This window comes from Corvus kubaryi, unplaced genomic scaffold (assembly GCF_017639235.1).
Source record: "Corvus kubaryi isolate FWS band 111438036 unplaced genomic scaffold, C.kubaryi_AGA036_p1.0 37334, whole genome shotgun sequence".
Taxonomy (NCBI): domain Eukaryota; kingdom Metazoa; phylum Chordata; class Aves; order Passeriformes; family Corvidae; genus Corvus; species Corvus kubaryi.
In genome coordinates this window covers 24,879,422-24,904,980 of record NW_024581108.1, presented here as the reverse complement: position 1 = coordinate 24,904,980, position 25,559 = coordinate 24,879,422, and the positions used below count along the sequence as shown (strand labels likewise).

The window sequence follows — 25,559 nt, the reverse complement described above, 5'->3', positions numbered from 1 at the left end:
GCCTCCCAACCCCACTGAGCAGCCACAGGGACAATTCCCATGAAAAGCACTGGAAATCTCCGGCAGCTCCCGAAGGCGACGCGCAAGGAGCCGCCAGCAACCGGCAGCAGACGAAGTGGAGGGCCTGAAGATGAGAAAAAATCCAAATAAAAAAGGCAGAAAATGAGTCAGGGAGCGCATTACTCATCCCCGGCAGAGTCAGCCGCAGCTCCATGTGACAGCGGCGCGCAGGAGCCGGCCCGGCCCCGGAGCAGCGATGGGATTTGCTAAATAAAACCCCAATCCTCGGCCTCGGGCAGGACGTGGCCCTGGCAAATCCCCGGCATTAAAGCAGCCAGGGGTTGTTTACAACCCGCAGCCCTTTGGGTCGGCCATAATTAAACCTGGATGGGAATAGGCTCAGCCTTGAGCTGCTCCTGGCGGGAATGCGGCCGGAGAGGCCGGAGCTGCGGCCGCTCCTATCCGGTGGCTCCCACTGCCACAGCCTTGGGCACTGCAGGATGGATTTCCCAGGAAGTTCAGCCATTTGCCTCATTCCCTGTAAATCTGGGTTTACCGGAGCCACGGGCAGGGACACCTCCCACTGTCCCAGGCTGCTCCAAGCCCCAATGGCCAGCCTGGCCTTGGGCACTGCCAGGGATCCAGGGCAGCCACAGCTGCTCTGGGCACCCTGTGCCAGGGCCTGCCCACCCTCCCGGGAACAATTCCTTCCCAATCTCCCATCCAGCCCTGCCCTCCGGCAGTGGGAACCATTCCCTGTGTCCTGTCCCTGGGTTGGGGCTGGGCAGGGATTCCCTAAACCCGAGCATTTGTGGGACCGAGCAGCGGGCAGGGCACGGGGCAGGGAGGGTGGCACCCCACGTGCCAGCAGCTCTGCTCAGGGCCACCAAACCTCACATTTTGGCGAGCAGGGCCCCTCTGCCGGGTGGCAGCCGGGCGTCCCCAGGGCACAGGCGGGGTGGGGACGCTCGGGAGGATTTAACAGCCCCGGGGCCAGCGCTGCCTCATTTAAGGGCTTCCCCGGGACCGGAGGTGACCGGGCCGTGCCCGGGGCACAAAGGAAGAAGGTCCCACACCCCCCTGGGAGCTGCTCCCGGCAGCGCCGCCGGATTCCTGCTCCACATCCCCACAAATCCCACTGCAGCCACGCCCGGGAACACCCCTTCACCAGCAGCCCCCAAATCCCAAAGGAACATCCCTGCGCACCCCGTCCCACCTCCCTCTGCTGCTGCTCTTCCTCCCCTGCACCAGGAGCTCCTCCCGGCCCCCACCCTCAGCCCTGATAAGCAGGGACTAATCAGGACTAATCAGGTTCATCAGCAGCACCTCAGCACCACCCCGCGATGGGGACGAGGTGCGGCTGCCCCGGGATGCTCCAGAACACCGATAATTGAGTCATCATTACTTTTTTGGGCTAGAAGGGATTCAGGAACGCTGGCAAAGCCCTCGTGCAGGCCCGGGGGGCTGCAGCCAGCACCCCCGCCTCACACCACGTGCCTCATCCTAAATACTGAGCCCACTTTGGATTTGATCCCTGGGAGCATCAGCCCGGAATGTGCTTTAGGAGGGGAGTGGATCCACCCCCCCGTGCCCCCGAGCCGGGCTGGGGGGTCAGTGCTGCAGGAGTTTACCCACCTGCCCAGACCATTCCCGTGGTTTTTCACTCCTGGTACTGGAACGGAGCTTCTGCCTCCTTTAGGTAAAATTTAGCAGCTGAGTAATGAAATAAAGAGAATTAAATCCCGCCCCGTCATAATCCAGAACCTCGGAAACGTCAGTGGGGTCTTCCATTAAAATTTAAGGTACCTCTCGGAATCACCTTGATCATCTTTGGGCCTGTCTGCTCAGACCAGTGCCTACAACGAATATTTAATTCTCCTTAAAATTAAGTTATTCACAAAAAAGAAACGGGATGGGGAGGGGAGAGACGTGGGGGGCAGTGCTGGGAAACATCTGGGGCAGCAAAGGCAGAGGGATCCCAGTGCAGCCCTGGAGCCTCTGCGGGGATCCAGCTGTGCGGGGATCCAGCTGTGCCGCCCTGCAGGGCACGTCCCGGCCCCGCGTGTCCCTGCCGTGTCCCCAGAGCGGACATTCCCCATTCCCGGGGCACTTCCCGGCTCTGGAGCGTCCCGTGCCCTGCGCGGCGCCGGGAGCTCAGCAGATGGAGCTGTGCAGCTGTGCAGGGACGGGACGGGGCCGGACAGATGTGCAGGGACGGGACGGGGCCGGACAGATGTGCAGGCACCCCGTGCACACCTGGTGCCGCCGTCCCCCCCGGGCCCAGCCCGCACTCATGCGGGCAGAGCTCTGCTGTGCCCCGCGTCCCCAGCACCGCAGTGACAGAGGTGGGGACGGTGGCACACCAGGGTGGCAGAAATACCTCAGCAGGGCAGGAAACTGGGCAGCGAGAGCAGGGCTTGGGGACGGGGAGCTCTGGGGGACAGGGAGACCTTGGGAATGGGAATTCGCAGGGATGGGGGTTTTGTGCCACCCCAAAAGGGACATTTGGGAGAGTTGAAACTCCTAAACCCTTCTTAAACCCCATCAGCGGGGCCAAAACCTTCCCTGTCCTTCCTGGCCACCCCCGTGTGCCGCTGGTGTTCCCTCTGCCAGACTGGGGTCCCATCTCCCCTTCCCATGGAAGCTGCTGCCGCCGGGAGCCCTCGGCCCCGCTCCAGCTCTGATAAAATCTGGGCCCTGTGCGCCTGCCCCGGCTCCTTCCTGTTTTTGACTGCAGAGCTGTCGGTGCTTCCCATTTTCACTTCTCTTTTCTCATCTGCGGGACTTCCAGGTGAACTCTGCCCCAGTGGCACCCAAATGCCCTCGGCTGGCACGGAGCTCCCGGCGCTCTGCAGATCCTCATGGCTGGATTAGACCTGGGAATGTTCCATCCCAAACAGAGGGACACGGGGCTGTGGACCAGGGACAGAGAAATTGCAATCACTGAGGGTGGAAAAGCCCTCTGAGGCCACCACTGCCCCGTGTCCCCAAGTGTCACATCCACACGGCTTTTAAATCCCTCCAGGGATGGGGACTCCACCCCTGCCCTGGGCAGCTGTGCCAATGCCTGGCCACCCTTTCCATGAAGAAATGTTCCCAAATATCCAACCTAAACCTCCCCTTGTGCCGCTTGAAGCCATTTTGTCCTGTCCCTTGTCCCTTGTTCTGGCTCTGTCACACATCCCTGGGCAGGTGGGAACATCCACGCTCGTCCCTAATTCCCATGGATTGGGGGGAAAAGGACATGGAAATCTGGCTGCACCCCCAGGAGAGCAGGCTGAGCTGGGAAAAAGCAGCAGGGCTGGTTGATAATTTTATTTCTCTGCATCACAGTTTCTGTGAACAACGCTGACCTCCGGGTCAGAAGTTTCCTGGCAGGGGCTCTGTGGGACCCTTGTCCCCACGCCCTGGGAAGGGCTGGATCTGCTCCCACTGCTTATCCCCGGGATTGATGCCCTGGGTGGGTTCATGGCTGGTGGAAATCCCCCTGAAATCCCAGCTCCATGGCCTCAGTGGGAAATTATGTCCTCGGGGACAAGGCCAGCTGTCACCCAGGGGCTCTGGGTGACATCCATGGTTAATGCTGGCAGCACAGAGAGACAGATCCGCGTGCATCCCTGAGCGTCCCTGTCCCCGGAGCTGCAGACCCCGAGCTGGGGTCCCTCACCAGGAGCTGCTGGGAGTCACTGGAAGTGACTGGGGGACCACCAGGGAGGGGGAGCAGCTCCGCTCCACAGCAAGAAGGAAGCAGCACGTCCCTGCTCCATCTGACACCTTCCGATGCCGAAGGAATCCGGGCGAATCCCACGGGAGCTCTGGCTGTGAGGATGGCGAAGCAGAGCCACGGGGAATCCTCATCCCCTGAGGAACGAGGACACTGAGCCAGCGAACCTCCCAGCACCTGAACTGGGATTTCCACCCTAAAACTGGAGGGGAAACAGAAGGGTCCGGGTTGGATTTGCCGTGCAGTGGCCGCTGGAACATTTTCCCTGCTGCTGCTGCGGGGAAGGGGCAGGGAAAGGCGGCTCTTCCCGGCTCCGGAGCTGCGCCGCCGCGTGCCTGCGATCCCGAGGAAGCTGCCTGGCAGAACTAGGTCAGGGAAGGGACAGGAATGAAGCCAGCGAGGGCTGGAGGGGAGGGCACCCCCGCACCCGGGCACCCACCCTGGCACCCGCCTGCCCCTGTCACAGGGTGGGTGCTTCCCCTGCAGCCCCAGCGCTGCTGCTCTCTCCTGGTTTGGTGCGTCCCCCCCGGAGGTGCCGGTGCTTTCCCATCCCAATGACTCCTTTCCCATCCCAGTAACTCCTTTCCCATCCCAGTAACTCCTTTCCCATCCCAATAGCCCCCTTCCCATCCCTGCACATCCCCGGAGCCACGGGCAGGATGCAGCTGCCACAGCACAGGGACGTGGAAAGGATGAGTTTGGGCTGAATGGGGGGGATGGTTTAAGCCAAAAGAGGAGATATTTGGATTGGAAATTAGGAAGGAATTGTTCCCTGGGAGGGTGGGCAGGCCCTGGCACAGGGTGCCCAGAGCAGCTGGGGCTGCCCCTGGATCCCTGGCAGTGCCCAAGGCCAGGCTGGACACTGGGGCTTGGAGCATCCAGGGACAGTGGGAGGTGTCCCTGCCATGGCAGGGGTGGTGCTGGATGGGCTTTGAGGTCCCTCCCAACCCAGACCAGTCTGGGATTCCATCAATCCACTGGGAAAGACAAATCACTACTGGCCCTTCCAAGGAGTTTCCACCAAGGAATTTTCACCAAAGAGTTCCAGGGGTTCAAACCCTGGCCAGGAGCTGGGAGAATCCCCCAGGATCCGCTGGCTGAAGCCCCTTCTGCTGGGACAGGAGGGATGTGCTGGAAGGTGGCCTGGCAGGCGCTGCTCCCATGGATGCTGGGCGGGAGGGCGGGCGTGGGATGAGACCCACACTTGTTCCTGTGGCTTCCCTTCGGAGCCAGCGAATCCAGGGAACGCCTGTGGAGCCCCACAGGGAACAGCGCCGGTGTCACCCGCGGCGAGGGCGGCGCAGCGGCCCCGCTCTCCTGCAGCTCCTGCCCTGGCACAGGATGTTTTTTACTGGAAAGTCGCTTGTTTTGGGTCAGGCCGGGACATGAAAGCTCCCGCGGGCCGGGCCGTGCGCGGCCACCGCTTCCTGTCTGCGCTCGCCTTCCTGTCGCCTGCGCTGCCACGGCCCCGCAGGAAGGACGAGGTCCCAGCCACGCCACGGACGGTGCCCGGGGCCCCGGGAGCGCTCCTGTGCCCGTGCCCAGGGAGCGGCTCCGCTGGGGCCACCGGGAACGGGCCGCGGGACGCTCCGGGCTTGGCCACGGGAGGCTCTGGGGTTGGCCACGGGAGGCTCTGGGGCTGGGCTACAGGAGGTTCTGGGGTTGGCCACGGGAGGCTCTGGGGCTGGGCTACAGGAGGTTCTGGGTTTTGGCCACGGGAGGGTTTGGGGTTTCGGCTCCAGGAGGGTTCTGGATTTCAGCTATAGGAGGTTCTGGATTTTGGCCAAAGGGGGGTTCTGGATTTCAGCTATTGGAGGGTTTTGCATTTTGGCCACAGAAGCGTTCTGGGTTTTGGCCACAGGAGGGTTCTGGGTTTCAGCTGTGCGAGGTTCTGGGTTTTGGGCTGCAGCACGGTTCTGAGATTCGGCCAGGGGAGGGTTCTGGGTTTGGAGGGTCCCATTTTCTGTCCCCTGAGCACTGGTGACAAAAGCCTCCCGAGGAGCCGCAGGCTGGGTCATGCTTTCATTTATTCACTTCATATAAAAATCTCTTAAGAATGCATCTGAACACAATATAGAATACTATAACATACATCGTGTGAAACTCTGGGGAACAATAAAATAACCACCTGGAACAATGCAGTGTTCAACAGACAAACAAACCCATTGATCATGCACAACTGTGCTATTGTCATGAACTAATCAGTCACGAGTTGGACCAAAAAGCTTGAAACGTATTTTACAAACTGAGATTGACACCGCTCACGATGCCGGACAAGCTTTGTCAGAGGAAGTTTCACAGCACAATTATTACATCAGTTCACATTTTTTTTTGTCATAGAGATTCACATTGGGTTGTTCAGAAATTGGAACATTGTGACATTGAAAAGCCGGCCCGGGCGTGGGGAGTTCTTTGTTCGGTTCCCGCTCTCTGCGTTCCCGGCAAATTCCCAAATTTGCTGCCCTGGGATGCAGTGTTCCCTCCCCACGGGCGGCTGCCACCCGAATGCCCTTCCTGGGTTGTGTCTGTCTCTTCAGCTATGTTCAGGTTCTTGGACTTTATGCAATACAAAAGGTTACAAGAAAAAAAGGCAACTCTTATTCCGAGTTTTCTACCCCATTAACATCGCCGCCGACAGGCGATGCTAATTCATATAAATTAATAACTTACAAAACATTACAGTATGTACAGTAGGTAATAAATACACTGTTATAAACAGTAATGGAGGTGGTAGAGCTCGAGGCAGTGCAGGAGGAGGAGGAGGATGGTGGACCTAAACCTAGGGAACGTGGACAAGAGGCCAGAGAAACACAAATATCCGAGCGTGCAAATTCCAGGGAGCTGCCGAGGGGGAAGGCGTGTCACACGCTGCCTTGCCTCGCTTACTCAGGGATGGACTGAGCTGTGCCAGGGAAAAAAACCTGCCCTCTGTCCTGCTCCCCACAAACCCAAACCCCGGGGTGGAAAAAATCCTGCTGTTCCTAGCGAGGGAACGGTGCACAGCGGCACCAAGTGACTCCCAGTGGGTCACCGGGGGGATTGAGAACACGTTAAAGGTGCAGTAATGCAAAGCAGAGGGTTTCCCCTTCTGTTTAGTCTGTCAAAGTGATTAACTGCAATAAAGTGACAGGTATTGCCCATGGAAAAAAAGGAAGACTGCTTCTGGTAACAGGAAGAATCCAAAAAGGAGCCGTCAATTCTGAAACACTTTGTGTCGCTTTTGAACTACCAAACTCCGTGTGTTGGACTGAAAGACTCTTGAAAAGACATGAAAGTGTTTACAAAGAAGGCACACAGGTCTGCAGACAGGTGGTCGGGTGGACAGGTTGGATATGAGTTTTGATCAGTAGTTTCTATCAGTCTAACCGGTATAAACTCCAGAGCTAACAGTATAAAATCTCTCAGTTGTGTGTCACCGCCACCTCAGGCCCGACCCAAGCCAGCTCCAGGACACCGCGATGCTCTTGGCTGACAAGGCTCAAACCACAACGCCAATCACCCGTGCATTTCCTGAGCAATCATTCCCTACCCCATCTGTAACCCTGACTCCAATCTCAAGTAGCTGGAGGATCTGTCACCCCCGTGGCAGAGGCCTCAGACCCGGCCTAAGAGGCTGTCGGAGGCCGCTTGCAAGAGCTCCGCAAGTGTTTAAAAGCCACTCCCGCAGGGCCGGGCCATTATGTGTCCACAGGAGATGTGTCTTCTGTCACAATTTCGATGGTTGCCTCCCTCTGGGGCTCCTCCTGCCCTGGCTGGGCCATGCAGAGCGTCTCTGTATTGCTGAAGTAGCCGAGGCTCTCGCCGTCCTTCTCCGGCCCGTCCGAATCCTCCTCCTCCAGCGTCAGTTCGAACTGGAACTTCTCCATCAGGCCCTGGCAGTCCTGGCCCCGCTCCTCCAGGGGAGGGGATGGGCTCTGAGGTATCATGCTCTGGTACCAGTTCCTGTTGTCCTCCAGAGTGTCCAGGATGTCCTGGGCGTCGGGCTGCACCAGGTCAGCCCACGTCTCCCAGAGCGGATGGACGATGTAGTCAATGAATCCCACCTGGAAAACAAAGGGACACACCCTCAGGGCAAGGGAATAACCAGGAAAAGGTGGATGTGTGAAAAGTTCATATTGCATTAATTTTACAAGCAAAATACCAGGAGCAAGTCCCCAAACCAGCACAGCCTAACGCAGACACAATCATCTGACACCCAGAGCTGCACCCACCCACAGCTTTGGGTTGGGCTGACGTCTTGTCCAAAACCAAACCTTGGATGGAAGTTTCACTAAAAGCTGGAGCCAGCAGGAAACTCAGCACATGGAGCCCTGGGCTGATCCCCAGCGTGGGCAGCAGGAAAGGAGAGGGGGAATTCTGCCCCTCTGCCCCGCCCAGGTGAGACTCCACCTGCAGAGCTGCTCCAGCCCAGGGGCCAACAGCACAGGGATGTGGAGCTGCTGGAGAGAATCCAGAGGAGGCCCTGGAGCTGCTCCAGGGCTGGAGCCCCTCGGCGCTGGAGCCAGGCTGGCAGAGCTGGGGGTGCTCACCTGGAGAGGAGAAGGCTCCAGGGAGAGCTCCGAGCCCCTGGCAGGGCCTGAAGGGGCTCCAGGAGAGCTGCAGAGGGACTGGGGACAAGGCATGGAGGGACAGGACCCAGGGAATGGCTTCCCAGTGCCAGAGGGCAGGGATGGATGGGAGATTGGGAAGGAATTGTTCCCTGGGAGGGTGGGGAGGGGCTGGGATGGAATTCCCAGAGCAGCTGTGGCTGCCCCTGGATCCCTGGCAGTGCCCAAGGCCAGGCTGGACATTGGGGCTGGGAGCAGCCCGGGACAGTGGGAGGTGTCCCTGCCATGGAGCTGGACCTGGATGGGACTCTCAGCATTGAGAGAGTCTGCTCCTCTCAGAATTCCCGGGGAACTGGGGACAAGGCCGGTGCATTTATGGCCTCATCCCAGGGTTGCCACGTGGCTGGCAGCTGGGAATAGCCCAGTGCTCCCAAGGGGAGCAGCCTTTACGGGCTGAACTTCAAGCTTTGGGTGTATTTTGCTGCGGGGTGCAGTTTGTCCCTGTTGGGAGCTGCCCCACGATCCTGCACTTTCAGCATTCCCGTTTTCCTCCTGCCCTGTGCCAAGCAGCCTCTGTGGCTCTACGGAGAGGCAGTGTGCTCATCCCGGGAATCCTGCCCCGGCCCAGGGCGGGCGGGAGCCGCTGCCTGGCCCCCTGGAGTGACGTTGCAGCGGTGGAAAGAGTGAGGGATGCGCTGCTCCGTCAGCCCTTCCGCTGAGCTCAGCCCTCCTCCTCCTCCTCCTCCTCCTGACTCAGGGAGGAACCATGTCCAGGATGGAGCCGGCGGAACGGCCATAAAGGGGATTGGAATTCTTCCGTCTTGGCAGAGCCTTTCCCTGCTCCCTGCCCTGCTGGATGGCTTTGTGTGGAGCAGGGAAATGGCTCTCCCAGGAGCCGGGCTCAGCGTGCAGATGTTTGCTTTGGAATCACAGCCGGCTCCCTCAGACACAACAGGATGTCAATAGCACCGTGACCATCCAATTGGAACGGGCTGGGGAGGCAGCTCCAGCAAAAAGGTGATGAAAAGTTCCTGCTGCACAGGGGGAAAGTGGGGAAAAAAAGGGTTTGGGATGGTTGGAACCCAAAATGCTCCAGGGCTCCACGGCACCCGTGGATAAAAATCAGCGCTCATTAATCACTGTTTCTTTAAAATCGTTGTTTCAGGTCACTGTTCCTTTCAAAACATCCCAAATCCTGGAATAATTGGCCACACGGCTCAGCACTGATCCTAAAATATTTGCATGTAAAGAGGGGACATCTCAAGCTATGAAATATTTGCAAAATCCCTCCAGCACGGACACACCACCTCCCTTTCTCCCGTGCCATTCCATGATGGCCATTTTGTGCAATTCCCATCTTTTTGCACGGCAAAAATGCCATTTGGAAGCCTCTGGGAAGTGCAGATGTGGAGCAAAGAATGAATTGGAGCTCTCGTGTGGAGCACACAGGCGAGCCTGGCTGGAGGATTCGTTTCTTGGTAGGTTAAGGAATCAGACTTTTCCAACAAAATCACCACGCGCTTGGGTGAATAATTTTGAAACCACTTGGCTGAGCCCAAGAGGACATTTGGAAATAATTATCATCAATTTTGTTACTTGTTCAAGCTGAAAAACCTCAGTGATGACTTGCTGGAGTCATGCAAAAACAACATCCAAGACAGCGTTATATAAAGGCTGGAATCTGTTTGGACAAACGTAAATTCCTGGTTTCATTCCAGACTATCCGGGTGAAATTTTATGGCCTGTGCTACACAGGTCAGAACAAAATCTGACCTCGAAACCATTTTATGAATCAGAACTAGGGATGAGCCAGTTCATCCCAAAAAAGGGGCAAATCCAGCTCGTTTTAAGGTTTGGATGGACACAAATGAGTATTTCTGGGATTCACCCTGCACAGGGCAGCTCCAAAGGCCTCTAATTCAACTGGATACATGCACTGCACAATTGTCCTGGATAATGAGTGACATCCAGGATTTTCCAGGGTCCTGAGGTGGATCTCAGCAAGGAGAAGCTCCCAGCCCTGCAGGTCAGTGGGGCTGGCAGGGGTTAGGAGGGTGTGAGGGCAGGACAGGCCTGGCAGAGGGTGGGCAGAGCACAACTGCCCTTTTCCAGCCTGGGGAACAAAAGGACCCAGCTCCCTCTGGAAACTGGGACACAAGCAGGGAATGAGGAGAGGCTGAGGGGGATGAGAGGAGCTGGGAGAGCCTCTCCAGCCTGTGAGAGCCCCAGGCACAGCTGGGTGTCAGGGTGGATCTGAACCCACGCTCTGAACTGCTGGCTCCTCTCCTAATTGTGCTGCAAAAGCAGCAGAATTCTGTCTCTGCTTTCAAGTCCCAAGCTGAGGCAGGAAAAGCAGCAGCTCAGGGCCAATTACCTGGGATTTCTCCACGGAGGCCGTGTGCTTGTCACACATGGGGCTGATTTCCATGCCTCTCTCCCGCTCCTTGTCTCCCTGCTGGAAGAACTCCTCCATGATCCTGTCCGTCCACTGCCGGTACAGCTCCAGGGACTTTGTGGGGTTACTCAGGTCTGCACAATGCACCATATTCCGGAGAACCTGCAATTACATCCACCAGGAAACTCAGCAGATCAGCCGCAAAACCAGGAGGGTTTCAAGCTGTATCTGCGGAACATCGCACCAGAGGAGTCTCTGGTTATGAAACAGACCATAAAAATATCAAAAATATTCCATGGTACTCATGGTTAAAGACATGGAACTGCTGGAGCAAGCCCAGAGGAGGCCCCGGAGCTGCTGCAGGGCTGGAGCCCCTCTGCTCTGGAGCCAGGCTGGGAGAGCTGAGAGTGCTCACCTGGAGAGGAGAAGGTTCCAGGGAGAGCTCCGAGCCCCTGGCAGGGCCTGAAGGGGCTCCAGGAGAGCTGCAGAGGGACTGGGGACAAGGCATGGAGGGACAGGACACAGGGAATGGCTTCCCAGTGCCAGAGGGCAGGGCTGGATGGGATCTTGGGAAGGAATTGTTCCCTGGGAGGGTGGGGAGGGGCTGGGATGGAATTCCCAGAGCAGCTGTGGCTGCCCCTGGATCCCTGGCAGTGCCCAAGGCCAGGCTGGATGGGGCTGGGACAGTGGAAGGTGTTGGGGTGGGATGAGATGAGTTTAAAGTCACTCCCAACCCAGACCAGTCTGGAATTGTGTGATTCCATCTCCAGGGATGAGCTCAGCTGCCACAGCCCCAGGTCCAGACGTGCTCTCTGGTGCTCACACAACTCAAGCCTCACACCTGGGGCAGTTGTGGAAGTGTCAATGATATCACACAGGTTTGGTTGGGAATCCAGCTGCTTCCCACCATTCAAAACCCACTTCCACGCTCTCGGGGAAAGAGGTTAAGCGCTCCCACTTTATGGAATGAGTAATATCCCTTCCACACACACATGGAAGGGGCCTGACTAAGCAGCCACAAGGATTTAGGCAGCAACAGAGTGTCTGAAATAAAGATTTAAAGAGTTTTCCCAGGAGCCTGGCCTTAAGAAGCTGGTCATCAAAGTGGAGAGCAGAGCAGGATGTATCTTGTCCTGCTCACTACACATCCCTGTTCCAGCATTTCCTGGTCATTTCTGCTAATCAAAGGTTGAATTATTTAGGGAACAGCCTGTACATCAGTAATTCCAGCTCCCTCTGAGTTGCTTCAGATATGGGAATTCTCCTGTTGCAACAGGAAAAACAAAAGGGAGAAAGCAGCAGGGAAATTTAGGAGCCCTCAAAAACTGACCTCAGAACGTGCCAGGTTTGCAGTTCCATGCTCCAGGTGTTAAAAAAAAACCCTAATTCCCTTCCCCTAAAAAATATGGGACCACCTTGTGCTTCTTTTAGTGCAGAAGAAAATGACAGCTGAGAATTTCTCTATAGCATCAATTCAAAAGCCACAGTAAAAAACCCAGGAGTGTGGCTTCCTCACCCTGACCAAAACACCCCAAATCCAGGGAATTTGGCTGCCTCACCTGTATTCTGTCTGTGTAGTTGTCCAGAAGGAGAACTCCTGAACTGGTCACCTTCTTCGTTTCCACCATAGTCTTCAGATCAGCCAACAGACTCATGTGCTTGGACATATCAGTGGCCAACACCTTTCCAGAAGGAGCAAAAACAGGATTTCAGGAGGGGAATCCACAAAAATGAGCATTTTTGGTAAAGAAGAGGCTCAGGGAGTGGCCATACCATGTCAATCACCATCTTCCTGAGGGTCTGGCGCTGCTTCTTGGTCAGGTTCTGGAAGATGTCACAGTGCTCCTCCTGGAGCAGTTTGAAGCCCACTGCAAGGTGGTGGTTCTCCAGCACGGATTCGTCGTTGTACATCAGGGCCAGCTCGGAATCTGGGGAAGGAACACCAAACGTGGGACTCCAGCCTGGGAAATGTGGGATTTCCAACAGCCAGCACTTGTCCTGGCCACTGAAATGTTTTAATGGGGGAAAGTTTCCCTTCCCCATCCCTGGAAGCGTCCAAGGCCAGGGTGGATGGGGTTTGGAGCAACCTGGGGTAGTGGAAAGTGTCCCTGCCCATGGGACACTAGATGATTTTGGGATTCTGGGATTCTTTTTAGCTCCATGAGTGCCAACCCCAGCACTTAACCAGCCTTTGCTCAGTCCTAGTGACAAAATAATGCTCAGTCACAAATCACTGACAACAGAATCCTGCAAAAACCCTTCCCAAAACACGACAATCCCCATGTTTTGGAGTCCAGATCCGTGCTCAGCCTGTGGCAGAACACAACATGAAGCCCGGTTATTTGGCTTTCTGGTTGCCAGTAGCGATAGGGTTATTTATCTTATCTTAATGGTGAAGTTTGCACCCAGGGCTGGCAGAATTATTATGTGGTAGCAAGTAGTAAATACTGACTTTACAAATTGTGCTACAGTGGCTGCCTTTGGCAGGGATTCCAAAATGTCTCCCTCGTTTACTGCACGATATTCTGAGAGGGCAGCACGGGCTGCAAGTCATCATTTGTGGCATGGAAAAAGCATTCCCATTGATTTCCAAGTTGGTGGGTGAAATTCTGAGTGATTCAGAACAAAACTCACTTGTGTTGATCAGGAATTGATTGGAGACCCCGGGGTGATCCACATCGTGGATCGCAGCTGCAAAAATGGCAGCGAGGATTTCCAGATCCGTGAAGACGGCCTAGGATGGAACAACAGGGATCTGTCAGAGGGGTTTTACCTCTCAACAGCTGGGGAAGCTGGTTTAGGGACACAAATTGTGCTTTTTCAGTCGGTTTTCTGAGACAAGGAGATAAAGCAGAGATTCCAGATGCTGCTGAGATTCCCAAACAACGAAGGCCCTGGAGCGAAGCGAGCGCTCGGAAGAGCCACCAGTGCCCACCCCACGTTCAAAACCAAGCCAAAACTCACATCCAGGGCAGGGGTGGAGAGCAGCACGTGGGTGGACTGGGCCACGTCAGCAGCGTGGAGGCTGTTGTGGTAGGCCACGTCCGAGTGGTAGTGATCCTCCAGGGTCATCATGTACGTCACGAACGTGTCCGACGAGATCTTGAACGTTTTCAGCAGATCCCGCTCCTGTGGGATCACAGCACAAGTGAGTGTCAGAGCATGCTGGACAAAGGCAGCGAGGCAGAGAGGAATTAGGGATGAAAACAGTGCTGGAAGCAGCAGGTTCGGGCTGGGAATACACACCTGGAATATGGCGTACATGATGCAGGTCAGTGGGCGGTTGTGGGAATACCTGGCCACGTTGAAGATGTTGAGGCCCCACTTATTCAGGTCTTCCAGCTCCTTTGGAGGGCACAAAAAGAGAATGGTTTCATGCTTTCCCAGGCAATTCTGCATTTCCCCAAAGTTCACAAATATGCAAATTTCATGATTATTATAATTATGTAAGTGCCGAATGTGTGAATTAATGAACACAGAGCAGCTGTGAAGGGCTGATTTTGTGTTTCATAATTGCTCTCCTCAGCCTTCATCACCTTTTTCCTTTTTATTTCAGGGCCATTTTCATGGTTTTTTGAATATAAAATACGCTGTTAGGGCCTGCTACCATTAATTACAGCATTTCTAATGGCCACATCATTTCAGGGATAATAATTCCAAGGGGGAACAATCCATCCTCAGCTTCCAGACTCTCCCAGAAGAGCAGGAATCCCTCATACCTTGGCCAGGTGATCTTCCTTTTCTGTCTTCACCCCAAACCGGGAGATGCTGGTGTTGTTTAAGCTGGAACTGTGCATTAATTTCTTCACCCCACTGATCTGGGTCATGAGCTGCTGTTTTTTCTTCTTCTCCCTGTCCTTCTGGGTGGGAGAAGGAATCTCCACATCGTTCTGCTTGTCTGGAACAGAACAGGGGGAAATGAGTCAGCACAACGTGAGCTCCCAGCACATCCCCCAAAAGCTACCCTTGAGCTGCTGCCTCTGCAGCCCTGCTCAAAGCCAGGGGTTTCTGCTGAGGGTCTCCTCATTTTGGGACCCAAAAATTAAAAAAAAACCCAGTCCCAAACTCTGTGGTTGCTCTCTTGCAGCCACTGTGTGGTTTGGGGATACAGGACATGTCCAGGAATGTCTCTCTGTGCGTGGATGTGGCACTTGGGGACATGGATTAGTGCTGGGAATGGCAGTGCTGAGGGAATGGTTGGACCCCGTGGTTTCCAACATAAATGATTCTTTGATTTTCCATGCCAGAAGGGCACCAGGTTCTCCTTAGGGAGAAATCCCAATTAATTTCATTACCTATTTTCAGGAAAATAAAAGATACGTTCAAACAGCACATTTTTCCTGAAGAAAGTAAAACCACATCTATTTTTGCTATTTTCACTTTTTTAGGGTCAATACCCCCTGCTCCTAAAACCAGTAACAAACGAGTGTCACTGATTTATTAAAGGTTTATCCTTCACAAATATATTGGGAATAATATCCAAAGCACAGGCCGAATTCCCATTGCCATTCTCAGGGATAATCACAGTTTTAGTGCACATGAAGAGGCCCAAACTTGGCTGTGGAGATGTGTTTAGTAAATAAATAAACCTTAAACCCGTGGGTTATTTACAGCTGATTTATTGAAGTGCAGATCCAGTGGCTCATTACTTCCATCCAAACCATTTTTCATGGATTTCACCATAACCTCTGCGCACCTTGAGGACCTCCAGAGGGACAAGGCTTCCAGGCATGAGTTGCTTTTGCCTGGGCTTAATTAAACCCCTCTGAAATCCCAAGCAGCAGCACCGCAATTAGGAAAGGAGTCATTATTCACAGCAAAGCCTGGCTGACATCACTGGGTGTTCCCTGGATTTTGCTGAACCACTCAAGGACTTTCCTCTCCATAATCTCCTTAGCAATGACTAAGGCAGCATCAAATGGCCATTCTGGAGCAGAAATCCCTGATTTGTTCCATCGTGTCCCCGCGGGGGTGGCAGCAGCACGGCTCAGCCCTCGGGCCGGAGCGTGTGACCCGAGGCCAGCGTGATCAGTGGCCAGTGTGAAACCTCTGCTGGCCATCTCTGACCTTCCCACACCGTGTCCTCGATGGATGCTGCAGGGCTGGACCCTCTGCTCCTTCTTGGAGCCTTCTCAGCTCATTTCATCATGGAATTACACAATAAGTTGGGATGGGAGGGACCATAAAGATCATCCAGTTCTACCCCCTGCCATGGCAGGGACACCTTGGACTGTCCCAGGCTGCTCCAGCCTGGACTTGGACACTGCCAGGGGTGTTGGGCACCCTGTGCCAGGGCCTGCCCACCCTCCCAGGGAACAATTCCTTCCCAGTCTCCCATCCAGCCCTGCCCTCTGGCAGTGGGAAGCCATTCCCTGTGTTCTGTCACTCCTTGCCCTAATAAAATCAAAAGGCTGAATGAAGTCACATGATGTGGGTTTAACATCTCTGAATTATCCCCATCTCTGGAGATCAATGAGTGTCCTACCCACAGATTTCTGTTTGTTTGTTCCTTCAACCTCCTCACTTGCAGACTCCTGTTATTTTGTGTGTTCATTTAATTTCATTAAATTTTAGGCAGGAAAAAGCTAATTCATAAAACCCATAGCAGCACGACTTCCTGGAACAGCTGATAACCCTTTTAAAAGCTTCCCTCATTTTTTTTTAGCATGAGCAATCAGGCTGCAATCTGGCCCAAACTGGAGAGCCTGCCCCCCTCAGCAGTGCCAGGGCCCCGAGTGGCCTCACGCTGCCACCCAACACGGGGCTGTCACCAGCACCGGGCACGTGAGGAGCAGCAGGACAGCGATGGACAGAGCCTTGTCCAGCCCTGCCAAGGGAAACGGAGCTGCCCGAGCACGGGGAATAGCAGGAATTCAGACATGGAGCTGCTGGAGCAGGTCCAGGAGCCCCAGAGTTGCTGCAGGGCTGGAGCCCCTCTGCTCTGGAGCCAGGCTGGGAGAGCTGGGGGTGCTCACCTGGAGAGAAGAAGGCTCCAGGGAGAGCTGCAGAGGGACTGGGGACAAGGCCTGGAGGGACAGGACACAGGGAATGGCTTCCCACTGCCAGAGGGCAGGGCTGGATGGGAGATTGGGAAGGAATTGTTCCCTGGGAGGGTGGGCAGGCCCTGGCACAGGGTGCCCAGAGCAGCTGGGGCTGCCCCTGGATCCCTGGCAGTGCCCAAGGCCAGGCTGGACATTGGGGCTGGGAGCAGCCTGGGACAGTGGGAGGTGTCCCTGCCCATGGCAGAGGTGGCACTGGATGATCCTTTACGGTCCCTCCCAACCCAAACCAGTCTGGGATTCCATGGATAAAACAATGCCCACAGCACCAGCAGCAGCTCTGGCTCGTCAGCCCCTGCTGGGATTCAGGCCCCATTAACCTGAGTGTTTGTGGGGTTTATTTTTGGTAGCCACATGGGCAATTCCTGCTCAGCACATCCTGCTCCACACTCACGTGGCTGCTGGGAAGTGCTGACCTCCAGCCAAATCCCTGGATTTGTCCCTCTGCGTCCCTGCCTTGCTCCTATTCCCTGTTTGAATCCATGCTCTGGATGTCACGATTTAGCTGAGCAATAAGCCCAGTGCATTCCCACAAAGCAGCTCCAAACTTCCATGGATTATGGATGCTGTGCTGTGTCCTAAATGCAGGCAGCAGTTCCAGTTGCAGCTGGCTATTGGGATCACTTTGAAATCCGTAATGGAAATAATTGTGTGTCACACAGGGAACGCATTCCGGGCCATTCCAACCTCAGGGCATGAATCCCCACGAGCACCAGCACCCACAGCACCCACGGACACTCAGCCTTCAGAGCTGTTGGATTCAGGGATATCTGTAAATATGAGGCTGCTCATTTTCTACACAAATGGTCACAAATCCTAAAGCTGCTCCCTGAGAAAATCCCACTTCTCCTAACAAAGGTTGACGCAGAGAATTCATTCATGTCTGGAGAGCTGTGAGCTCCGACACTATGAATGAAATGCAAAATATTCCCTTTTTTTTTCTGACTTCTGGTGCAAAATGAGCAGATTTACACACAGTAATGAATAAAACTTTGGGAATGGTTCAGTCTGAACCCCATCTCTGAAGGGGAGATGCGCCTGAGCGAGGCAGAGGCTGCAGCGGGGTTTGTGTGACTTTGTCCTTTCCATAAGGTCACCACAAACCCCAGCATTGCATAAGGCAGCCACCGCCAGCCCCATGGAATCCTCCCAGAAACATCCCATGGCTCGGGAAGGAATTCCTCTGTGGATACACTTATCCAAACACCATTCTTCCCCTTCCCGCAGCCATTTGAAAGTGAAAACCCAACAGGGAAGCTGTGAATGGGGGCAATCAGGCTGCATTAACCCTTCCCTGAGCCACGAAAAGCTTGGGATGCATTCCTTACCCAGGAAAGTGTTGGAAATGTACTCGGACACCTGGTTGCCGGAGCGGCTCATCTCGGACAGGTGTGTGAGCTCCCGGTTCAGCATCCTCTTGAACTGCAGGGGGGGGAAGAGCACAGACAAAAGCGGCATTTTTATGGAATCCTTTCCCACATCCACGCAGCGTTCGCGCGGGAGACTCCCCCAGCGAGCAAAATTCCGGGGATATTTGGGATGGAGTCAGCAGCAGATGGTTTCATTTCCATCCTGCTCGGCAGCACCATGACTGGATATTTCTTTTCAGCCCACGGGATTGACTTCCTCTAAAGATGCTCATTAATTGTTGCCGGCACAAGCGAGGAGAGACCGTTTCAGATGAATGTCTCTGAAAGCTCAGATTTTTACCTCAGGTTGAGATTCCCCATCCCCAAACCTTCTTTTGTTCTGGATTTTCTAAAGTTGCTCCATTTTGTATGACACAAACACACAGCTGCACATCCAGAGGAGAAATAAGCCCTAAATCTGAAGATCACACAGCAAAATGTGGGATTCGGGCATTATTCCCTTAGATGTTCACGCTGTGATGCTCCTGCTTTTATAATCCAACATTTTCACTGCTGCATCATTTTATCCTGCAACAATGAATTCCCAAAAAAACGACATCCATGGATTCTGCATGCACACCACACACATGATTAGCCAGAACACACAGAAATCAGCCTTTTAAAAGCAGATTTTCCTCACAGCGCCTTTCTCCGAGCAACACAGCACAAAAAAAAAGCAGCCATTAGTAATTCGGGAATTAATAATCCTGCAGGAATTAAACCCACCTTAATGTAACCCCAAGACACAGATAACAAATAGTTGGCTTCAGGCATTTTGGAAAGCTCCTTGCAAGCCAGCACAAATCCTCCCGGAGAAATCGCCGCTCCGACGGGAGAGCTCCTGGGGCACACGGACCCTTTCCCAATCCCAAAAAATCAGCGTTCATCCAAGGCAGAGATCCCGCAAAAGCCGGCAGCTGCTAATCCCAGCCAAAGCCCAGCCTGGCAGCGCATCCTTGCCGAGGCTGCCCGTGGGTGGATGCGCTCGCCGGGGAGAGAGGGATGAGATCCGGGAATGCACAAAGGAACGGGAACGGATCCGCACGGATCCAGCCGCGCGCCTGGAGGCGCTGGGGAATTTGGGATCGTGCTGCTCGCTCAGTTCCTGAAGGGGGTCCCCACTCCACATGAGCCCGGCTCAGCTGAGCAGTGCCAGGAAAATGATGCTGGTTTTGGAGGGGCTGCCAGCTCTGCTAACACAGCCATGTTTTTAAGGGGAAATTAAAATGGAGGAAGCTCGGGAATATTTAAATAAGGGAAAAGCAGGCAGCAGTCTCGTCTCTATTCCTGCTTTGCTTTAATCCTATTCCTTACGGGATATTTGAAGTATTCCCAGCAGGATTTTTCAAAGCATTTTGCACATTTTCAGTGTGATCAGGTTTTTCCTCCTACGTGGTAAAGGGCAAAATGCAGCAACGCAGCAAAATGTCCTTTTCCAAACTGGAAATATCCTTCAGCTAAGAGGCATGAAAAATAATCACCTTAAACCTGTAACTGCAATTCATAAATTCATACATTCATTCTCGAAAGAATGCTTCTGTAATGTCCCTGCCCGAGGCAGGGGGTGGAACGAGACGAGCTTTAAGGTCCTTCCCAGCCCCAGTCCTCCTGTGACCCACAATCCAAATTTCAAGACTGAATCATTCCTGCAGTTTTTCTTTCAAACGGACAAGCAATCCCGCTGTGAGGAAGCTGGAGCTGTCCTTGACATGGAATCCAAAGACAATCCCTTGTGCCGTGCCTGCGCACAGCTCCCAGCACGGGATCACCGGGATGAGCAGCTCTCCCGCTGCTCAGGACGTCCTTGCTGATCCTGCCGGGAACACAGCACATGCCAGAGGCCAGGATTCCCAAAATAAAAGGGCCATCTTTGCTGTGAAACCTTCTCCTGTCTCCAGCTGCCTTCACAGCTATCAGCCTCTCCTGGAATGATGGCACGAGGCGTCCCCACGTGCTGTGGGACACGTGAGGTGTGGGCACAGCCTGGAATCCTGGTCCCTGCTCCCATGGACAGCCCAGGCTGGCCAAGGCACGGCTCCAGAACATCCAGATGGGATTCCAGCTCAACCTTTGGCCACGTGGAGCGAAGGAAGCTGTGACCCACCTTCTCTGCTCCTTAAACTCAAGATGAGCAGAGGTGGGAAGCTGATGGCACCTCCCTTTCACCTGAGCAGCCCAACGGGGGGGGGAAACCTGCTGGGACAATGCCACCTCTGTGGCTGCTGTCCCCTCCTGCCCAGTCCTGCCAGTGTCACTGAAACAGGGAATCCTGGAATGGTTTGGGTTGGAAAGAACTTTAGAGCCCATCCCATTCCACCCCTGCCATGGGCAGGGACACCTCCCACTATCCCAGGGTGCTCCAAGCCCCAGTGTCCAACCTGGCTTTGGGCATTGCCAGGGATCCAGGGGCAGCCCCAGCTGCTCTGGGAAATCCATTCCAGGGCCTCCCCTCCCTCACAGGGAAGGATTTCTCCCCATTATCCCATCCAATCCTACTCTCACCATCACATAGGGAGGCCTCACTTTCCAGGTAACTCAAGCAGCTTAAATCCTATCTCATGGGATACAGAGAAGAGGGATGAGAAGGTTGGTATCCCATGGGATACAGGAAAGAGCAGGATGTGAAGGTTGGAATCTCACGTGATACAGGAAGGATTGGGATGTGAAGGATTCTGGCTGCCCAGGAACACATCCCACAGCGCTGGGCCATGGATTTTGTCCCACAGAGTCTCCCCTGCGCATCCTGCCAACCACAAGGGACAAAAGCCCTTTTGAAACCACCAAGAACAACCTTGGAGGAGGCGCAGGAGGGGCAGCAGGAGTGAAACCCGAGGCAGGGCGAGCCCGTGGCAGGCGAGGGGAGCCCTGACCCCATCTCTCCTCCCAGTGACGTCTTTGCAGCGGTCACAAGCGGCAGCCAGGACACGTGAGCCCTCCCACGGCCCTACGGCCAAGCATGTGCTGCAGCATTTCCCTGCATCCAGGCCTTTATCCGCACCGGGAAAACACCGTCAGCAGATGGGTCACACAAACCACGTTTGAGCACCCCTGAGTCACTCGGGTTTCCTCACAATGGCCCCTTTCAGATCAGTGAGCCCGAGTGGCGGTGGGCAAACAGCTGATAAAAATGGCTTTACCTCACAAGTGGTCCCACAAAGCACAAAGGGTGGCCAGGGCCTCTCCACAGAGGCACAGAGCAATGAACTCGCCTCCACAGGGTCACCTGAGCCATCTGCAGCAGAGAAAAATCCTCGGGATTCTCGTATCCCATCTGGAAGTGGGAATCTGCCCCCCACAGCCTTAACCTCCATCGCTTTTCCAGCCCTTTAATCAGCAGCCTTTTACAAACACAGGCAGCAGAGTCACAGCACTGCTATAAGGACTGGGAGGCTCAAACCCAGCTGAGCTTCCTGGAGCTGTGGTAATTCCCATAGGACTTGCAAAGTTTTTTGGGATTTGCCATCCCAACCATGTTGGCACCTAAGCAGGATTTACTTAATCACACGAACCCCTTTCAAAAACAGGGAGGCATCCCAGCTGTTCCACGGCTTGTGGCAGGTTTTTGGGATTCTTCCTTGATGTCAGGATGCTCTGGAGCGATGCTGCTTCCTGAGAATCGCTCTGCAGGGAGCAAGCAGGCTGCTGCCTCTGCAGGGATCAATGGCTGAGGTCACGAGCAACCCCCCAGCCCCGTGGCAATCCCGTCCTTACATCGGTGCGACAGCGACGGGAAAACAAACGGATTGCAGGGAGAGAGGAGAAAATTCCAACTGCTCCACGTGGAGCGAACGCAGGGATTGGGGCTTTGGAGAGCCCCGCGTGCAATTACGGTAACGCCCGGCAGCCACGCGGGTAATTACGGTAATGCCCATTAGCAGCACGCGGACCCGTGCTGTTATTTTCATTAATTTTCGTAATTAATAATCATCCCCGTGCCTTTTCCAAAGGAAATCAGCACAGATAGGCTCGCTAAGAGATGGAGTGCATCAATGAGGAGGGCATGCCTGCCCCAGCTCCAGGGGGTTTCCCTTAAAAAGAAGAAAATCAGGAAATGGGCTCAGTGCTTCTTTCCCCCCACCCCCAAATTCTGCCCACAGGACCACGCCATGGACACCTTTAACCAATGAGAACAGTGCAGAGAACACAAATAAGATGAAGCCCAAGTGCCATGTGCCATATCCAAAGGCACGTGGCAGCTCAGCTGACGTTCCCAGCGAGTCTGGAAGCATCTGGAGCGTTGTGTGAGAAGCGGCCCCGGCATCGCGTGGAGCTTTCCTGTTTTGTCTGACTGCAGAACTCATCTGCACCAAATTAAGTCTCCCAAAATTGAATCATTCCTTGATTACCAGCAGTGACCCTGCTCCATGCATCCTCTGCTCCAGGGAATCACAGTTCCTTTCCAGCTTTCCAGCCGTGTGTGCGGGCGGGAATTTCCTTGATTACCAGTGGGAAAGTTCGCTCCTGGTTCCCTTCCTCCTGCCTACACCAGGCCCTCGCTGCTCAGGGCTTCTCCCCACCTTTATTCCTTTCCTGAGCTCTGCTTCCAGACGTGGAAATCCTCGGTGAGGGCCCGTGGGAGGGTGGTGACGTTGGCACCAAGGGCACGGCAGCTCCTGGAGCCCCTTGGCAGCTGCCCTGGGACCCCATCCTGATCAAGTGTGCTTCATTTTTGTGCAGAGGAAGAAAATTTGGCCTAATTTATGACTGAATTCGCCAGGTTTAGGAGCCCAACCATGCTGGGGGTCCAGGGTGACCTTGTCATGACCTTCCAGGGCCTAAAGGGGCTCCAGGAGAGCTGCAGAGGGACTGGGGACAAGGCATGGAGGGACAGGACACAGGGAATGGCTTCCCAGTGCCAGAGGGCAGGGCTGGATGGGAGATTGGGAAGGAATTGTTCCCTGGGAGGGTGGGCAGGCCCTGGCACAGGGTGCCCAGAGCAGCTGGGCTGCCCCTGGATCCCTGGCAGTGCCCAAGGCCAGGCTGGACACTGGGGCTTGGAGCAGCCTGATATTTTGGGATGAGATGGGCTTTAAGGTCCCTTCCAACCCAAACCATTCTGGGATTCCATGCTATGACCCAGATGGGGATTGGGAAAACCTGCCTGATGATTTTGTGTGGAAATTTCCACTCTTCTGGAAAGAACTCCTAAGTTCCCCTCCTAAGGACAGCCATGAAGAAGCACCCGCAGCTCTTGGCCTCTCCAGTCTCACACTGACTCCAGTGATGAATCCTGCTGTTATTCCTGTTCCCATTCCCTCTGGAGCTTGGAGAGGTGTTCCTGGCGGATCACAGGGAGAATGAAGACAGGAGCAGGGATCTGCTGCTGATGGAAATCCTTTGAAGTCGATTTAGACCAGCTGGGGTTCCCCGAGGCCAAGAGCCCTTATGCAAAGAGGCTGCTTAAAACCAGTCGGAGTCATTTGCAGGAGCTGAGGGCGATTTGGAGATAAAAGAGCAGCTCGGATGCTCTGGGGCTCCGGCCTGCAGAAGCTCTGGAGAGAGGGGTCCCACCCCAACTTTGATGGAGGAATCTCGCTGCAGATCTCCAGTGTTTATAAACTCTGTTCCCGACCCACCCTTCTGACGCAAAGCTTCCATCCCTGGCTCTCCCAGCGCTCCTAGAAATCCCCAGAACAAAAGGATTTGTGGGCCGAGGGTTACTTTCGCTGAGGCAGCCGGGCTGAATCCTCCTCGCTTAATTACCCGGGTAATTACTGCAGGTCCAGAGGCGCAATTAAAGCTTGGTGGGACTCTGATGAGCAGCTCTGTTCCTGGGAATCGCGGGATGCCCGGCTCTGGGAAGAGCTGCCCCTCACCTGCCCGAGTGCCGGAGCAGGGACGGGAGTCCCGTCCCGTCGGAAATGATTTACACACAGGGGGGAAATTACTCATCCGTGCAATCAGCAGCGGGCTCAGACAGGGAATGTGTAATGCCTTTGTCTGGGATGGGATGGATGTGACGCTCTACTCCAGGTTAAAAAAAAAAATGGGATTAATAGCACCCCATTGAAGGAACATTTGTTATTCCCAGACCTCTCCCTTGACATGTCATTCCTGCGTTGCACAGAGGCACCGAACCCAACTCCTGGGTTTTGGAAGTGTGGAGCATTTCTTCGAAAGTTTGGAAGTGAAGAGTTAAAATTCCTGGATTTGGAGGAGCAGTAACCCCGCTTATCTGTGTTTTCCTGCTGTTACATCACTTACAGAAAGGACCATGGCAAACAAATTTGCAGCTGTCCTTGTTACTTCATAATTCCCATTGATTTTCCTTCCTGGGCACTCCATGGAGAATGATGGGAGGTGCATTTAATGCTCGAATTTAAAAAAAAAAACCAACACAAGCCTGTTTTACACTAAACAGCACTAAAGGAGAAAGCTTCCAGCCATATTTCAGTGCCTGGAGAAAAGTGGAATGGTTGCAGTCAACTATCAGTCATTAAAAAAATCAAATTTCTTTTGCAGCTCTTTCTAGTTCTTATTTCCTAAAACAATATCACGTTTAATGCACTAGGAACTCTTTTTAATGAGATACAAAGTACTGTTTGTTTTTTTGGGGTTTTTTTGTTTTCCCTTCAGCTGATTTTTGAAACCCAAAAGTAAACAGAGGCTTATGAAATCTCCAATTTCACATCAAAGCAGCCTTGATTTATAGAGATGTTCAAAGGAAGACTTTAAAGGAGCAACATCATGACCAACTTGTTGGCCTGATGTTATTAGAATAATTTAGGAATCCACAATGTAAATGTTGATAAATAAATAGCAGGTTGCCATAAATCAGCATGTGGCTGCTCATGAAAGCAACAACATCTATCTGATGTAGACAGAACAATATTCAGATTTTCCCCCGTGAAGTTTAGCATTTCTGAGCGCAGCAGAACCTCCCTTGGGTGGGACGGGATTTACGCAACACGGGGCTTTAAAAAAAGTGATGAATTGGAAGCTCGAGCTGAGTGTTTGCAGCACTGGGGCATTTCCAGCTCATTTCTAGCCAAATGAGACTCGAAATATGCAAATTGCTCCGAATGCCGGAAAGGAAAAACTCCCTACAGGAGCCTGCCCAGGGAAAGCGCCGGGGGTTTGTGCTGCTCCACTGCGAGATCAGATTTCTCCACTCCCGAGCAGGCTCCGGGTGTTACTCACTGCGGAGGAAAATCCCCCTCAGCCGCGGGGGAAGAGCTCAGGTCATGGAGAAACCAGCGCTGTGCTTCCCTGAAAATCGGTGTGTCATGTGTGGGCAAGGTGAGCCCGCCCGCCTTTGTGCTGGCACCTGGAGAAATCCCCGTGTGCCCTGCGGGGCCAGATCCGCTCCTGCCTGCTCCTGCGGCCACTGCCGTGGATCCCAGCCCTGGAGTGTCCAGCACCGCCTGTGGATCCCAGGATCCAGCACCACTGCTGTGGATCCCAGCCCTGGAGTGTCCAGCACCA

The 25,559-nt window shown here is 54.3% G+C and overlaps 1 protein-coding gene across 9 annotated transcripts in view; it reads right to left on the bottom strand.

Annotated features, from left to right (window-relative positions):
• Positions 1-5,733: 5,733 nt before the first annotated feature.
• PDE4B (phosphodiesterase 4B) overlaps positions 5,734-25,559 on the bottom strand; it is a 175,771-nt gene continuing 155,945 nt past the window's right edge. For 8 of the 9 annotated variants that reach the window (XM_042030923.1, XM_042030924.1, XM_042030922.1 and 5 more), the window contains 9 exons: positions 18,054-18,147; positions 14,386-14,564; positions 13,913-14,011; positions 13,631-13,795; positions 13,301-13,400; positions 12,440-12,594; positions 12,226-12,348; positions 10,646-10,828; positions 5,734-7,767 (listed from right to left, as the gene is read on the bottom strand). In XM_042030923.1, coding sequence (XP_041886857.1) covers positions 7,402-7,767; positions 10,646-10,828; positions 12,226-12,348; positions 12,440-12,594; positions 13,301-13,400; positions 13,631-13,795; positions 13,913-14,011; positions 14,386-14,564; positions 18,054-18,147 — 1,464 coding nt within the window. In that variant the 3' untranslated portion in view covers positions 5,734-7,401. Of the gene's footprint in view, positions 7,768-10,645; positions 10,829-12,225; positions 12,349-12,439; positions 12,595-13,300; positions 13,401-13,630; positions 13,796-13,912; positions 14,012-14,385; positions 14,565-18,053; positions 18,148-18,860; positions 20,228-25,559 lie in introns of those variants that run through there. The other variant, XM_042030929.1, reaches the window with a different exon arrangement.